The sequence below is a fragment of the Styela clava genome, chromosome 12 (genome assembly GCF_964204865.1).
Source record: "Styela clava chromosome 12, kaStyClav1.hap1.2, whole genome shotgun sequence".
NCBI classification, from domain to species: Eukaryota; Metazoa; Chordata; class Ascidiacea; order Stolidobranchia; family Styelidae; genus Styela; species Styela clava.
The window spans coordinates 2113533-2128982 of NC_135261.1; the positions used below are offsets into that span (position 1 = coordinate 2113533).

Sequence of the window (15450 nt, forward strand, 5' to 3'; positions counted from 1 at the left end):
GAATGAATCTGTGAAAAATGATATATATGTAATATATGAATTGTTATATACTGCATAATGACAAAAAAATTAAAAGAAAATGTCAGCCATAACAGTTCTATGAATTAATTGGTAAATACTGCATCAGCATAATAAAAATTTCGTAAATCAACAACTTTAGGGAGTTACTAATATTGGAAGCACCAAAATGTTTTTTTTAGCGTTGCCATCCCAATTTACGGCACATGGTTTGACCCAGAAAATTATATGAATTGACAAAGCATAATAAAAAATATAAGCATGAAAAATAAATTTTAATAAGATTCAATTAAATGGAATATAGATACAAATACATTACAATCCTTGATATACAGCGTGTTCTTGAATCTTGGAAACATTTTAAATTTAAAAAGCATCTAAGGCTGCCATGTATATATATTTTTTCCCCAAAGCAAGTGCAGTTATGACGATGCCACAAAACCATGGCAGGAATACCAAACCATGGTACAATGGCTGGGGACGAGGTACCAGTATTACGAACACACTTTATATACATGTTGATTAGTTTTTCTGATTGTTATGACATTTCATGGCAAAAAGTCTGTTAAAAAGTTCAAGTGATGTAATTGCCTCATGTTTTCCGTTTTTCCCAAGACCATCATCAAAATCTAACTCGTCTAACGAAACGTCGTTATCAACGTTGGCAAAATATGCAAAAGATCTTCTTGGCTTCATTTTTCGAGATTCGTCTGTTGGGTTCACCACTCGGTGGACTGTTGCTTTCAAACGCTGACCGCTCCAATAATGCAGCATCTCACCGACATTAACGAGCATTGTGCCAGGAATAGGTCTCACGTCAACAAAATTTCCGTCTAAAGTTTTTACTTGTAGTCCGCCAATATCATCTTGGAACAGAAAGGTTAACGAGCCAAAATCAGTGTGTTCTCCACATCTAATCTGGTTTTCAAGTATTTCAACGCCAGGTCCCAAGGCAGGATAGTTTATAAATTTAAAGCATGATGTGTTGCCATCTTTGCCAACTAATTCATGTGACTTGGCGAACAAGTTTTTATCGCTTAATCGCATTGCCCGTCCGAGAGCTTTCAAAACTCTCATCAGCAATATTCTACATAAACGTTGCATTTCCGTCACTCTTACTTTCAAATTGTCGACATCAGGCCACTCGTTGTCTCCCATATTAGCAGGGAAGCGAATGCCCTCGTTCATATCATGCGGTCGTTCCAAATTTGCTTGGAAAGATTGATAGTTATCGTAGCAAAGCCCGATACTTTTTGAAGCAAACTTCATCTTATACTCGAGAGAATGGGAGAAAAATTCCTCGTCGACTTTATTCAAATCTTTTATGATTTCATCTGGAATACCATGATTAGTTAAGTAAGCAAAGCCCGAGGATGAGAACGCTTCATATAACTTTTTCCCAATGTCAAATAGGTCAGCCTCCGAGACTTTTTCTTCGCTTTCCACTGTTAGTCCACATCTTGCAATATCTACTATTGGTATATTCATTTTAGAAATCTAAGTTACAGAATACAGTTGAACAAATTCAGTTATCATGCAGTCTTGAAAGGCTGTTGAACCGGCTGTCTTTATAGCAGTCCGATAGCATTCAATGGATGAGACATTCAAATAGCGATCGAGGCCATAATATATCAATCCCTATTCCTAATTAACAACCCAATAACCCTCTACAAATGAGGCCATTCATATGTGATTGTGACAATATATCAGGGGTGACGAACCCATTTGCTGTCGCGGGCCACTTTATCAGTCACCGTGAGTGAGCGGGTCGCACAATTTTTAGTCGTACTACCATTTGATACCTGTTGATTTTCATCTACAAAACGAACAACGGCATCCATACAGCTGATGTTATTCAATTATATAATGCAATATAAACGCTCAGCTCGGATGTTCGAGATCCGAATTTCCATTCGAATACCACAGCATTTGTAACACGAAAGTTTGAGTCTACTACCTGCGTGTTAATGCAAAATCAATTTTCAATGTACTGATTGAAATAAATTGTAGTCTTTGATATTTTATAGCAGATCTAGGGATTTCTCGGACGTTGATATAAATATTTAGTGATAGAGACAGTCAGTGATGCAAGAACATCATATTTGTATAACATATTTGGGTGTCGCTGCTCGATAACCAAATTTGTTTCCCCGCGGCTTCCCTTCCCCAGTAAAAATGTGTGTTAAATTTTGTTTATTTTTTGATTTCGTTAGTTATTTTTTTGCTGGTTGGAAAAAATAAAATTGACTATGACTATTGGCTATGTATAACTAATTCGTAACATTGCAAAAATATGAATCAAAACTAAATATAATCTGGCAGTTGGAAACACTTTTAATGGCCGTAGATTGATGTGATATTTTATCATAGTAATGTTCTTAATTTGTAGACGCAGCCGCATATTACATTAAACACAGAATTAAAGTTAGAAAGCAATAAATTAAAAATAGACTCCTATTGGTCGCCAATGAAATACTTTGCACAACTGCAAAATCGCTAAACGACAACATAACATAACAGTAAAAAACATTATTCGTCGAAAAAGTGGGCTCTTTTCACGAGTGACCTGCCTAATTGCGTCGACAGTTGCATAAAAATTTAAGGATTCGTTACGATTTACCCTTTCCCACAATGATAATATCAACCTACGCATTATCGAATCTTTCTTCATGACATTTTGTGTCGCGTTAATATGCAAAATTCTAGTTGATAATGCCTCAGAAAAGTATTTCGGGATCCTTTGTACAAAAAAATTCCTTATAAAAAAACACCGCCTCCGCTCAAAATTGAATGTAAATTATAAATAATTCAATTACATTTTTAGAGTGGGTGGGGGCTAAGAATCCAGATTGCGTCGGAAATTCAAAACCTCAAATCCATTGTTAGAGGTATCGATGATCCAAAAAAATAGATGTGTTGGAAATAGTGTTGTTGCCAGTAATATGAATACGATAACACTTGCACTTCCGTTCTCTCTGTACAGTTCTTGGAGGTTTGTGACTTTACACCAAACATACACTGAATTGTCTGAATGCTTCGTGGGCCGCACAAAAGTCCTTGGCGGGCCGCAGGTTCGTCACCTCTGCAATATATCCATTCCTAACCTGCTGTCTGTCTATAAGGCAGCTCAATGAGCAAAATACTATATGAAAAGAATTAAAGAGATAGCGATCAGAGAACGCCGACTATCAATCTAGCGGCGTGTATTATTCGCTTTGACTCAATAGCGACACCGCATGCCCCATTACTAATTAAATAATAACTCACTGGGTATATGACATAATTCATCCAAAATCAATAGGCTTCTGGTCCGAGATATGATGAATGCACATGCAAAATTTGGCGCAGATTCAACCTCGCCTTCGTGAGATATCGAGTGTATCTAACAGACAGACAAACACCTATCAACATACTTACCGATCAAGATCGATAAGTAATAACATCTCAAAACTCTTCTTAAATATTTCCGTAGACTTACAGGATTTCCTATATTGAAGGGTACATATAGAACTAACTACCTGTTTATTCTTCTGAGGAGCGAATCGAACCAAATTTCATGTAATACATTCTATGAAAAAACATGAAACATCCGCCAGGCAAACTTTCAAATTTAACATACAATGTCAATGATAGGATTTACATTTTTATCCCGGAAGAGAGGAAAGCCGAAAAGACGGCGTAATCATATGGCGAACCACGGCCTCTCGTCCGGTTACCATTCCATGTCGAGTATGGGATTAGTTAGTTACTTGTTTTCGGAAGCATGGACTTGATGGTGGAGGAAGCCGTAACCAACCAGCGGTTACGTGAACCACCCAACGGCGGCTAGGAGTCCAGCAGTCCTCTCGCACATAACTATCCCCGCATGAGATTTTAACCTGCGAACCCAAGCAGAGTAATCAGAGGTGTGGTGGCGAGCGTATTTCTAACGCTTAGCACGATGAGCCACACCGCCGCGCCGGATAAAACTAGATTTGTGAGAGCACAAAATAACATCATGTGACTCAATAATTGCATAATATCCAATATTGCAGGGGTTATACAGCAGTGCTTCCTAAGCTTATTCAGTTGGCAACCCACTTTTGTTGGCATTTTGCTGTGATGAGATGTTAATGTATGAGAAAAAATGTAACCCAATGCAATTTACTATCAATACAAAACTTAATCTTGTGTAATTAGGAAGGCCAGGGTTTCTCAACGCCGGGGCCCAAAACTGACTCGCCTGCAAAATTACTTGAGTTCGCATGCTTTTTCAACAAAAACCTAAAAGTAGATAATTTTATTTTCTTGGATATTTCTGCGTCATTAAAATTGGGTCGCACTTCATACTGATGAAAGCGAAATATCAACACGAAAGTTCCTGTAACATGTTCAATTAAAAACATGAAACCTACCTCAGACAAACTTCCAAATTCAACAAACGATACCACTATGATATGATAGAATGAAGCTAGAACTGTGAAAAAAAACTAAAATATTTCAATTTGGCTGTGAAACATTCTGGTATGTACCTAATATCTCAAGCATATTTAATATTCAATACTAATCTTATTGCGTGGTGAGATAAATAATAGTGTCAAATCTAATATATATTTGAATATATTCAAGCAATATAAATAAATGGTACTACTGTAGTATATGAACCAAGATGGCGGACTAGACGAGTGACTCCCGTAGTATTTGTATCTGAAACTTCAAATTATGATGCATCTGTAATTTATTTCTGTACATATGCATACCAAGATGGCGGATACCAGAACATAGTATGTGTACCAAGTTAGGGTTAGACCATAAATTCAGGTATAAATACTTCGGGAGTAACTTGGCTAGTCCCCGAACTCGTAATGAAACTAAATAAAGGAAAATTGTAACCTGGTACACATACTATGTTCCGGTGTCCGCCATCGTGGAGCACATACTACGGGAGTACCAAATAAATTAGTACAGACTTCAGTATATAAAAACTTAGATGATATAAACTAATATGAACAATCAATTATTTTATATTAGCTATCTGATATAAATCCAAATAACTTGAAAACCCAAACAAACAGAATGCAAAGATATCTGGAAGGCAAGCCATGACTTTAAAAGACTGGTCAACACTAGACAATATGGAACAGATGAAGAATTCACACATTCGATGGCCAGTATGGCCAACAGTGATGGCAAATTGTATGATTTAACAGGCAACATAATACAAGTAATCACCAATTCACTTTGGTTCTCAATAATTAATCGTGAAAAAAACTTGAAAAGTAAGCGAACAAACAGAATGCAGCAATACCCAGAAGTCGAGCGAACTCTAAATTTAAAAACGAACGTCCCCACCTACCAACAAAAACCCGGGATTCGAATCTCAAAGTTCGAGTCAAAATTACCTTCAACTTCTGAAGTCCAAGAATTTTTGTCAGCTTTGTAGTCTGAATACTTCACAGCCCTAGATATGAATCCCAACTGATCGATTGAGAAAACAATATCCTCGAAATCTTAATAAAACCTCTTTCTATACTAGAAATTATTGAAGCATGAACTGCCAGAACAATTCTATCCATACACACTGTAATCCATGCTGTCATTAATCGCTTTGGTGATTCCATTAGTTAAATTGAAGACAAATCTGGCATGATGATAATCAAATTCCAGTAGCTTCCATTGCAGTTATCCTAAACTTAATTCTACTATTTACCTGAATCCTATTTTATTGAAAACACAAAAAATCAAAAATTATGTCAAAAAGTGAAGATAAAAATAGTCCGGTCAATTATAGTACATTAATATTTTTCAACAACAAGAAATAAATGAAACAGAGCGTGACTAGCCAGAAACATACATGCCATACAGACATCTGCCAGTGCTGCTATTATTCGCTTTCATATTTCTTAGCGAGATTTAGATTGAACTGAAGTAGGCAAGACCAAATAAAATTGTACGTAGTGGCATATTGATGTTTGACAGTTGCCAATAAGGATTCAACATGCATTTTTCAATACGATAATTTATATGCTTTTTGCTTACTGGGAGCAAAGATGTAAACACAGGAAAAATGGCCACTGAGCAATGTGATTTGGCAGTATGTTTCGTAATGTTCGCCAGGGTTGTTCCAATTTAAAACATTTCCAATTTCCAATTTCAAAATTGTCAATTTTTTTCGGGGATCTTTTCTAGACTAGGTTACCGAATGAGAGAAATTTCAAAATTGTATTATGATATTTTATTTGCTTTTGGTAACCTCGCTTTCGTCATTAGCTTGCTAGACATAAAACACAGCAGTAAGAAAAGTTTCGAAAAAATGAATATTTCATTTGAAGCAAAACCACCAGCAAATTGGCAATTTCAATGCTAAACAGGTAAAATAAATTGTCAAATAAAATTCCTAAATTTTTTCAAAAAGCTAAGATGAGGTGAATAGAAATAATGGCAGTAAAATGATGATACATAAAATATGCTTACATTGGTATACTTCAGATTACTAATTAACAAAAATCAATAGAGCATGAATTGACAGGATTTTTGCACCATAATTGGGTATTACTTTTGCTGCCAGTTCACACACCATTGATTTTTAGGTTGAAATGAGGGTCAAATACACCAATTAGAAAGGACATCACATTTGTTCGAATATATATATTTGAGGGTCTGCAATATTCAGAAAGCAATTTAGCATGAGGCAAATAATAAACTCTGCCAATGTTTTGAATGTCCATGCCAGTTGTTCTCACTCAAACGATGGTGCGCGTCCCCCCCTCCCCCCCAGTGAAGCTAATTAAAAATAAAAATATTTGTTTGTTTTGGCCTGCTTTATTTTGGATATTTATATTTTTTTATTGTTTGGAGATTGCGATTCCATCCACCTACTTTCTGCGTGTTTTTTGAATGAAAAATATACTTTCTCGTTACTATCTGTTATTTGTAGACTATTGTCAGCTAGATATTTTTTAGGTTGGGCGCGAGACTTGTAAAATTCTAAAAAGGGGGCGCCGCTTAAAATGTTTGTAAAACCCTTATGAAGTGTATCTGTATAGAAATTCAAAACGTTAGCAAAACTTCAATCATTTGCTTCTTGCTGGTAGATAAATGTTCTGCAATATTTGTTTAATTTTTCTAAATTGTTCAGGCAAGGAATTTTTAGTTGAAACTACATACTACAAGCAGATTTTCAATTTGCTATTCCATTACTGCTAATGTTGCGAAATTGGTACTCCCGTAGTATGTGTACCAGGTTAGGGTTAATAAGCCATAATTTTATCCCGATTTTCCTTATTTTCGTTCTGTTATGAGTTCGGGGACAGTTTGTGTTAGCCAAGTAAATATACCCCCTGTCCATAGTTTCAGTCCCTTTAGACAACTTGACGTAAAAAAGGAAAAACAAAATTAGTTACCTCCATATTGGTACACATACTACTGGAGCGCCACAAAATCAAATATATTCAGAATTTCAGACCATTCAAAATTAAAATCAACTACAAGAGGGATTCTATGTCTATGCTTTCCTAACAATACCTTTCTTGATCTAGCAAATCAAATATTGAACATATTTCGAAACATTTCGATAAAAATTTGAAGTACAGTAAATAGGAAACAGTCAGAATTTCAGATATGGTGAATGAGAAACTATTATTTTAAGCTTTTAATGATAAACTCCCTAAACTGGAAAATGACTCAAATTAAAATGAGTAAAAGGTACAAGCTTGTATCGGACTGCCCCAGTCCTTCATAAATGCTAAATCAGAAAATATTACTATACTGAAAATAACTAGTATAAGAACTATTATCATTGAAAACTCGTTCGTGACGCAGTGGCAAAAAATGTTGTTCTATATCGATGACAAACAAAACCAATAAACTGAAATGCTGAAAATTTTTACCATGAGAATACCTCCTACAATAGGAGTGGAAGTGGTGACTCCTCTTCGGCCCATCAGGCTAATCAGGCTATGGGCCGCGGCCCATCAAGTTGTGTAAAGAAACTATTCACTTGGCTAACACAAACAGTCCCCAAACTCATAATAAAACTATAATGTAAAAAATCTGAACAAAATTTTGCCCTAACCCTAACCTGGTACACATACTACAGGAGTTTATTTTTTGGTTCGAATATTGACAATTTTGTAAAAATTGAAAATTTTGGTAAGATAATTGAATTTTTCCTGACGGGGCCGCGGCACATCAAGCTTGTGACCCCGGCCCATGGGTCGTAGAGGAGTCACCACCCCTGTAGTACAATAGTTCCCACTGGAAGATGTTCCATTAATATAAAATTCGCCCTACCGCTAACGTTTTTTTGGCAGTAATTTTCTGGACCAATTTTTCGTGGAAGGGATACTAATGGATGAAATTGCATGAAGATTATTTACAAAAGTCCGCAGTTTTTTTCATAAAGTCAGTTTCACCAATAAAGGTTTTTATTAACTGCACTCACTACGCTGCCGAACCAGGACTTTGCAAAACTTCCCACTGCTTCTGTATATCCAGGCCGCGCCACACTTTGTTTATTTTCTTCCTTATTAGGGGAATCCCCCAAGTCCTCTTCTAAATAGGGGGGTAACTCGTCTGATCTGTCTGCATCATCGAAGGAAACGAGGACTTCCTCCCCGCTTTCGTTCTTCATGACTTGTTTCGCTGTCATTTTCCGTGTGTTATGGATTGCGTGGACAAGACTTTCCGCATGCATGTCAGATCGGGCTCGGATAGTACATCTTTGCGACGCCATGTTAAACGTAATCGAAATAACGCCAGTTACTCGTAGGAGCTCATTTGTACACTCTTGTTTTTTATCCTCCCCATCAAGTCCTTCGATTTGGAGCATTATGACTTTAGCTTTTTTGTTACCCCCCAAGAACTTCACTGGTTCTTTGCCAGCTTTTCTAGCGTTTCTCATCCCAGCCCTGGTAATAACACCACTGTTATTTTCAACAGACACTGGACGGACATTACATTTGCTTAAAAACAAGATCTCCGACGCTAATTTTTTACAATCATCATTAAAATTTTCTTTCCCAGCAATTTTGTTTAGCAAACTCTGCAATCCGACAGTATTTTGAAAATGATGAAGCTGGCGTTCGTTGCGTACCGCTTCTTGTGCAAGGTAGCGCAATGCATGCAAAGCTTCAATAATAACCACTGAAGGCTGCTCATCTGGGTCAGTAAATATGAGCAAAGAATTTACGTCGTTCCGAAGCATGTATTGACGATTAGTGTGCACACTGGCAAGCCTCCGAAGTTCTTTGACAATTGATAATGAAGTTGCCGTCGTCGCCATGATGCTGTATGATCGATATTCACAAAAATGCCAGCAGAATTAAGTTATTTTATTAAACTACATTGAAAGTGCTTATACACAAGATTCAACTAACTCTAGAGACAGAGATAAAGGGTCTGGTATGGTTTAGTACCACATGCACTTCTAGTTGGCCTGGCTCAACAATTTTTGCATATGTCAATCCTAACCCCAGCCTGACTACATCACCAGAAAAGTACGTCATTTCCACGTCACAGTGGCGTAATGAGGCTCACCAAAGTATGCGGATGGTCGTCCAAAGCGCGCAGACGATCACCTGAAATCTAGCAAGCTATTTCTCTCGTTTTCTCGTCACTGGATCACGATAGGAAAGAGATCGCCGACTTCAGCGAGTTTGTTATCAGCGACGCAGATGCCATTTCGGGCTATCGTAATTTTTAATTTAGCAAGCCCTATGACGTGATGGTGACATAAATTTTGGATGTCATAGCCAGGTGGTTGGGGTTAGGTATAACTGGTCTCGTGTAGTTTCGTACCTAACGTACTTCTAGTAGGCGTAGCATAACAATTTTTTGATATGTCAATCGTAACCCCCATCTGACTACGCCATCCAAAAATTATGTCACTACGACATCACAATCACGTCATAGAGCTTGCCAAATATAAGTACGATCGCCCGGAAATGGCATCGGCGCCAACAATAAAGAACTGACTAACGTCATCGATCTCTCTCCTATTGGGATCGTAGCGACTTTGGTAGCAACGAGAAAACGAGAGAAATAGCTGTTCGATTCAAGTGCAGTTTTAAGTATTCTGTGGCGTCTGCAGCTGCCTCAAAACCATGGCGGTATTTCCATACCATGGCCGCTATGGCCAAACCTATGGCAACTGATTTTTTAGCTGCCACAAACCAATGACGAGCTGCCGTTAGCGCGGCAGCAAATTCAAAACCAATGGCAGGTAAAATTTTGCTGCCGTAACCACGGCAGGTGGGCCGTAACGACAGGGCTGTCCCTTATGATGACAAATATTGGGTAAGTTTTTCTTATGGATACAGTTTTGATGGATTTGGGGTTAGGGTTAGGGTTTAAGTAGATATAATTCCGCATGATCAATTGAAATCTGGTACATTATTTTGTGATTATACCGTAATACTGATACGTTAACTGAATAGCGCTATAAAACCATGGCTGCCACGGTTCATTCGTGGCAAGAGCTGCCATGAAGTGGTAAAAACTGAGCCTCGTTCGATTTTTCGTACCGGTATAGTTTGAGGGCTCTATTACGTCACTGTGACGTCGTAGTGACGTAATTTTTGGATGGCGTAGTCAGGTGGGGGTTAGGAATGACACGTGAAACAATTGTCATGCTACGCCCACTCGAAGTATGTTAGGTACCGGTACGAAACTACATAGGTAGGCTACCAGTACGGGGTAGGTACGGTACGGTACCGGCACAGAAATAGGATAGGATTTACATATTTATCCCGGGGGAGAGGAAAGCCGATAAGACAGCTCATCTATATGGTGAACCACGGCCTCTCGTCCAGTTACCGGTACCATTCCAAGTCGGGTACCGGTATGGGTTTAGTTATATTGTTTGTTTTCGGAAGCATGGACTTGACGGTGGAGGAAGCCGTAACCGACCAGCGGTTACGTGAACCACCCAACGACGGTGAGGAGTCCAGCAATCCTCTCGCACATAACCATCCCTGCATGAGATTCGAACCTGCGAACCCACGCAGAGTAATTAGAGGTGCGGTGGATAGCGTATTGCTAACGCTTAGTCCTTTGAGCCACACCGCCGCGCCGAAATATGAAAATCCTGACCTACCGGTATGCTACCAGGTAGCGTGGCCTATTTATTTTTCTCTCCCGTAATGATGGATAAATTATAGACACTTTAGGCTAAATATTTTGATATCAAATTAATCTAAGCTGGCATTCCATTTTAAACTTTTCCGTGGCAGAAAAATTTGACAACACGCAAAGCGAACAGACAGCATAATGAGCATAAGCTAAAAGCCCAAAGTGGTGAAATGCGAATTCTGGTTGTGTCATTTGCGCGAACAAACTTTGTAGTTTTGCGAGAACTTTGGGCGCGGAGTATTTGTGTAAACCGTAAATATTTGTGGTCAGCAATTTTTGCAGGAATGCATTAACCTATATGAGAAATCATTTTAAAAATGTATATTAAAGATAATAATCCTTTATGCAAATAGATTTTCGCAAGAACGAAATTTTACGATTATAAAATTCAATGGAAAACCTTCTGGGAGAAGACCTTACTATCTGTTAGTTGGGGCTTATCTTGTGCTGGATATTTTTGAGGTTAGGCGCCAGACCTTTTACATTTCAGAACAGTGAGATTGAAACTACTGCCGTTGAAAAAAAGCGAGCGCCCGATAAGGGACTTGAACCCTTGACCGTTGGATTAAAAGTCCAACGCTCTACCGACTGAGCTAACCGGGCTTACAATAACAACGAATCAGATTTGAATCTGAATTCAACTTGCTACGTTTGCAATTCTCATTTCAATTTATGCTATGTTACTCCAATAACACAGCACTCGCGAATTTTATCCACAATGAAGAATTTCATTCAAAGACATTTGAAATTTATTTATTAATTTTGCTTCCACTCAACACATTACTTCGTGATTGTTTGGGTGAGCGTGTTGGGTGACCGAACACCTACTACTTCTTTTATCAATACCTTTCCATCTAAAATCTGTACGTTTCAAACCTTACTCTAGGTTTGTTCGCTTTCCCGATTCTATAATCAGTTACTTTTACTTTTGTTTTTATCTATTTTTTTATCGTCTATTGCTGATTATGGAGTCGAAATAAACTTATACTTATACTTATACCTTAATCAAGCTATCTCGGCAAATGTAAACAAATCCCAAACGATAAGAATAGCCTAGACGTGTCGGCTGAAAAAGCTTTATATTTGAACTCACCATGCTAGCGGTGTGTTTATGTTACACAAGTTAGACGACCGAATGATTTACGTTGGTATTTTTTTTTTTATCTTTTTATACTTGTTCGTGTGTGTAAGATTGGTAAATTGGCACGTGTATTTTTTACATGTTTTGACTTTATTTAAAGCTTTACCGGTTTTACCAATAAATTTTGTGTTCATTGTTTGTGTAAGTTATTTTTTCGGGGAAATCAAACTAATTTTTTAATTATATCCACGAATAACTTGAAAGGTCCATGAAAGATTGCACAAATTTAATCAGAATTTACATCGCCATTTCGTGTCCAATAAATCTCAACAATGCAACGAAAGACAGTGAAACTTAGTTTAAATTGATCTGAAATTGTCCGGGTGACAAAATTCTATTTGTCGTTGTCGAACTATCAAAGCCCAATATTGCACCTCAAATAGCGAATCTCTTATAATGTAACCGTTCATTCAAAATATCGCACATGTTTGCAGCACCTTAAAGTGTTCTCCGGGTGAGGTTCTTTCTGGTTGTTTCCCCGAGCATTGATTTCCCTATTTATGTCCGTAACCATGACCAATTGGGAATACGTCAACAATGACGTAACAATTGCAATTTATGTAGCCGCTCGGACACTTCTTTGTCCAGACAGATATTGATGCACATGTGTAAACATTGCTTTCTTATATCGATTTTGGATTTAATTTGTCAGTTTTCAGTAGTGTTTCCGAAAATGAGTTGTAAGTTAAATAACCTGATTGCAATTATGTCTTTTGAGCAGCTTTAGTTTTGTTGAAATATATTCAAAAATTAGTCCTAGAAAAACTGTGATATAAAAATATATGAAGAACATGTAAACCAGTTCGCAAGCGCCAACTCTCCTAAACACTTTTAAAATAAGCATCAAAATTTTGGTAAAATAGGGGAAAGTTTTCTGGGGTCAAGGGTCAAGGAAACACCCATGTCTTTCCATAACTGTTGGAGGGGATGGTTATTTTAGGCGAATTCAGTAAACCATTCACGGACATGGGCCAAGGAATAGTTCACCGGTTATTTGTGGATACATAAACTTTGTGCTGCTGCGAACCCGGTTAGCTCAGTCGGTAGAGCGTTGGACTTTTAATCCAACGGTCAAGGGTTCAAGTCCCATATCGGGCGTTATCTTTTCCCTCGACGATTGTATTTCAATCTCACTGGTCGTAAAATACTAATAAGGAAATTGAGATAAAAAAAAAGAACAACAACGGCATAGTAACGAAACGATTGATATAAAAGTTATATACAACACTTCAACCACTTTTTGAGTACTGAAAAAGGAAAATCGATTTGTTCCATTAGTCACAGATAGGAGTGATTTTTCTCGGCAATAACTATCATCCCAAACAAGCACGGGATTTCTCTCTATATCATGCTCTCTTTATCTATATCATGATAAATTATAGACACTTAGGCTAAATATTTTGATATCAATTCAATCAAAGCTGGCATTCCATTTTAAACTTTTCCGTGGCTGGCAGAAAATGTTGACAACACGCAAAGCGAACAGACAGCATATTGAGCATAAGCTAAAAGCTTAAAGTGGTGAAATGCGAATTCTGGTTGTGTCATTTGCGCGAACAAACTTTGTAGTTCTGCGAGAACTTTGGGCGCGGAATATTTGTGTAAACCGTAAATATTTGTGGTCAGCAATTTTTGCAGGAATGCATTAACCTATATGAGAAATCATTTTAAAAATGTATATTAAAGATAATAAACCTTTGTGCAAATAGATTTTCGCAAAAACGAAATTTTACGATTATAAAATTCAATGGAAAACCTTCTGGGAGGAGACCTTACTATCTGTTAGTTGGGGCTTTTGTGTGCTGGATATTTTTGAGGTTAGGCGCTAGACTTTTAACATTTTAGAACAGTGAGATTGAAACTACTACCGTTGAAAAAAAGCGAACGCCCGATAAGGGACTTGAACCCTTGACCGTTGGATTAAAAGTCCAACGCTCTACCGACTGAGCTAACCGGGCTCACAATAACAACAAATCAGATTTGAATCTGAACCCAACTTGCTACGTTTGCAATTCTCATTTCAATTTCCCAAAGATCTAAAGAGGAAAAATGATGAGGCTGTTTATATGGAACTATGTTGCGCCTACAACACAGCACTCACGAGTTTTATTCACAATGAGGAATTTCATTTAAAATTTATTTATTAATTTTGCTTCCACTCAACACATTACTTCGTGATTGTTTACCTTAATCAAGCTATCTCGGCAAATCTAAACAAATCCCAAACGATAAGAATAGCCTAGACGTGTCGGCTGAAAAAGCTTTATATTTGAACTCACCATGCTAGCAGTGTGTTTATGTTACACAAGTTAGACGACCGAATGATATACGTTGGTATTTTTTTTAATCTTTTTATACTTGTTCGTGTGTGTAAGATTGGTAAATTGGCAAGTGTATTTTTTACATGTTTTGACTTTATTAAAAGCTTTACCAGTTTTACCAATAAATTTTGTGTTCATTGTTTGTGTAAGTTATTTTTTCGGGGAAATCAAACTAATTTTTTAACCTATTATATCCACGAATAACTTGAAAGGTCCATGAAAGATTGCCCAAATTTACTCAAAATTAGGCTTACCATATATCTGTGGCAAAAAAACGGGACAGTACGGATTGGGCAAGCCAACCTTTGTTCGATTTCGAAGCTCAATATTAGTGAATTTTTTCCATATCCTTGTGGGCAGAATACGGGCGTCAAAATTAGCTCTTAATCATATTAAAATATCCACTATTGGTTTTTGACTTCATTAAGGGAAATCGCTCTTTTATTCATTAGAATATTTTTTTCACCTTTGATGATTCAGCGACAGTACGGTTGGATGTTAAATTAATGCATGGTGTTCATACTTCTTATCATACTATGGCATAACAGTTTCTATCTCTATCTTAGGGTTGCCAACCGTCCTTTATTTCAAAGGACAATCCTTTATTTGAGATTTTTGTCTTTGTCCTTTTTAAGATGATAATTGTCCTTTATTTTTTCCAATATCGATAGTTATAGTACTGTGGCTGCAGGCATTCGATCCCTTCCTTAGTCTGTTGATGGAATGCTAGCAGACGAATCTAATAACAATTCAATGCAGCGTGACTCGTGTTTCAATATTTTAATAGCATGAAAATCCAGCTTCCACAGGACAAAGTCCAGAAATAATGCAGTAATGTCATCAAACATGAAATATTGTGTT

General features: G+C 37.2%; 2 protein-coding genes and 2 non-coding genes across 4 annotated transcripts; all 4 read right to left on the reverse strand.

The window, feature by feature from the left end:
* Window positions 1-7: 7 nt before the first annotated feature.
* Window positions 8-3498, reverse strand: LOC120329281 (uncharacterized). Its single transcript, XM_039395859.2, has one exon. It carries the CDS (start codon window positions 1504-1506, stop codon window positions 541-543), a length of 966 nt encoding a protein of 321 aa, XP_039251793.2. The 5' UTR covers window positions 1507-3498; the 3' UTR covers window positions 8-540.
* Window positions 3499-5714: 2216 nt separating this feature from the next.
* Window positions 5715-9420, reverse strand: LOC120329285 (armadillo repeat-containing protein 1-like). Its single transcript, XM_078118501.1, has 2 exons — window positions 8243-9420; window positions 5715-7924 (listed from the first exon to the last, which is right to left on the reverse strand). The coding sequence occupies exon 1, from the start codon at window positions 9278-9280 to the stop codon at window positions 8408-8410; it is 873 nt and encodes a 290-aa protein (XP_077974627.1). The 5' UTR covers window positions 9281-9420; the 3' UTR covers window positions 5715-7924; window positions 8243-8407.
* A 2237-nt stretch (window positions 9421-11657) lies between these two features.
* On the reverse strand, window positions 11658-11730 carry Trnak-uuu (transfer RNA lysine (anticodon UUU)). The gene has a single exon. It is a non-coding gene; the product is annotated as a tRNA-Lys (tRNA).
* Window positions 11731-14153: 2423 nt separating this feature from the next.
* Window positions 14154-14226, reverse strand: Trnak-uuu (transfer RNA lysine (anticodon UUU)). Its single transcript has one exon. It is a non-coding gene; the product is annotated as a tRNA-Lys (tRNA).
* Between the last annotated feature and the right edge of the window lie 1224 nt (window positions 14227-15450).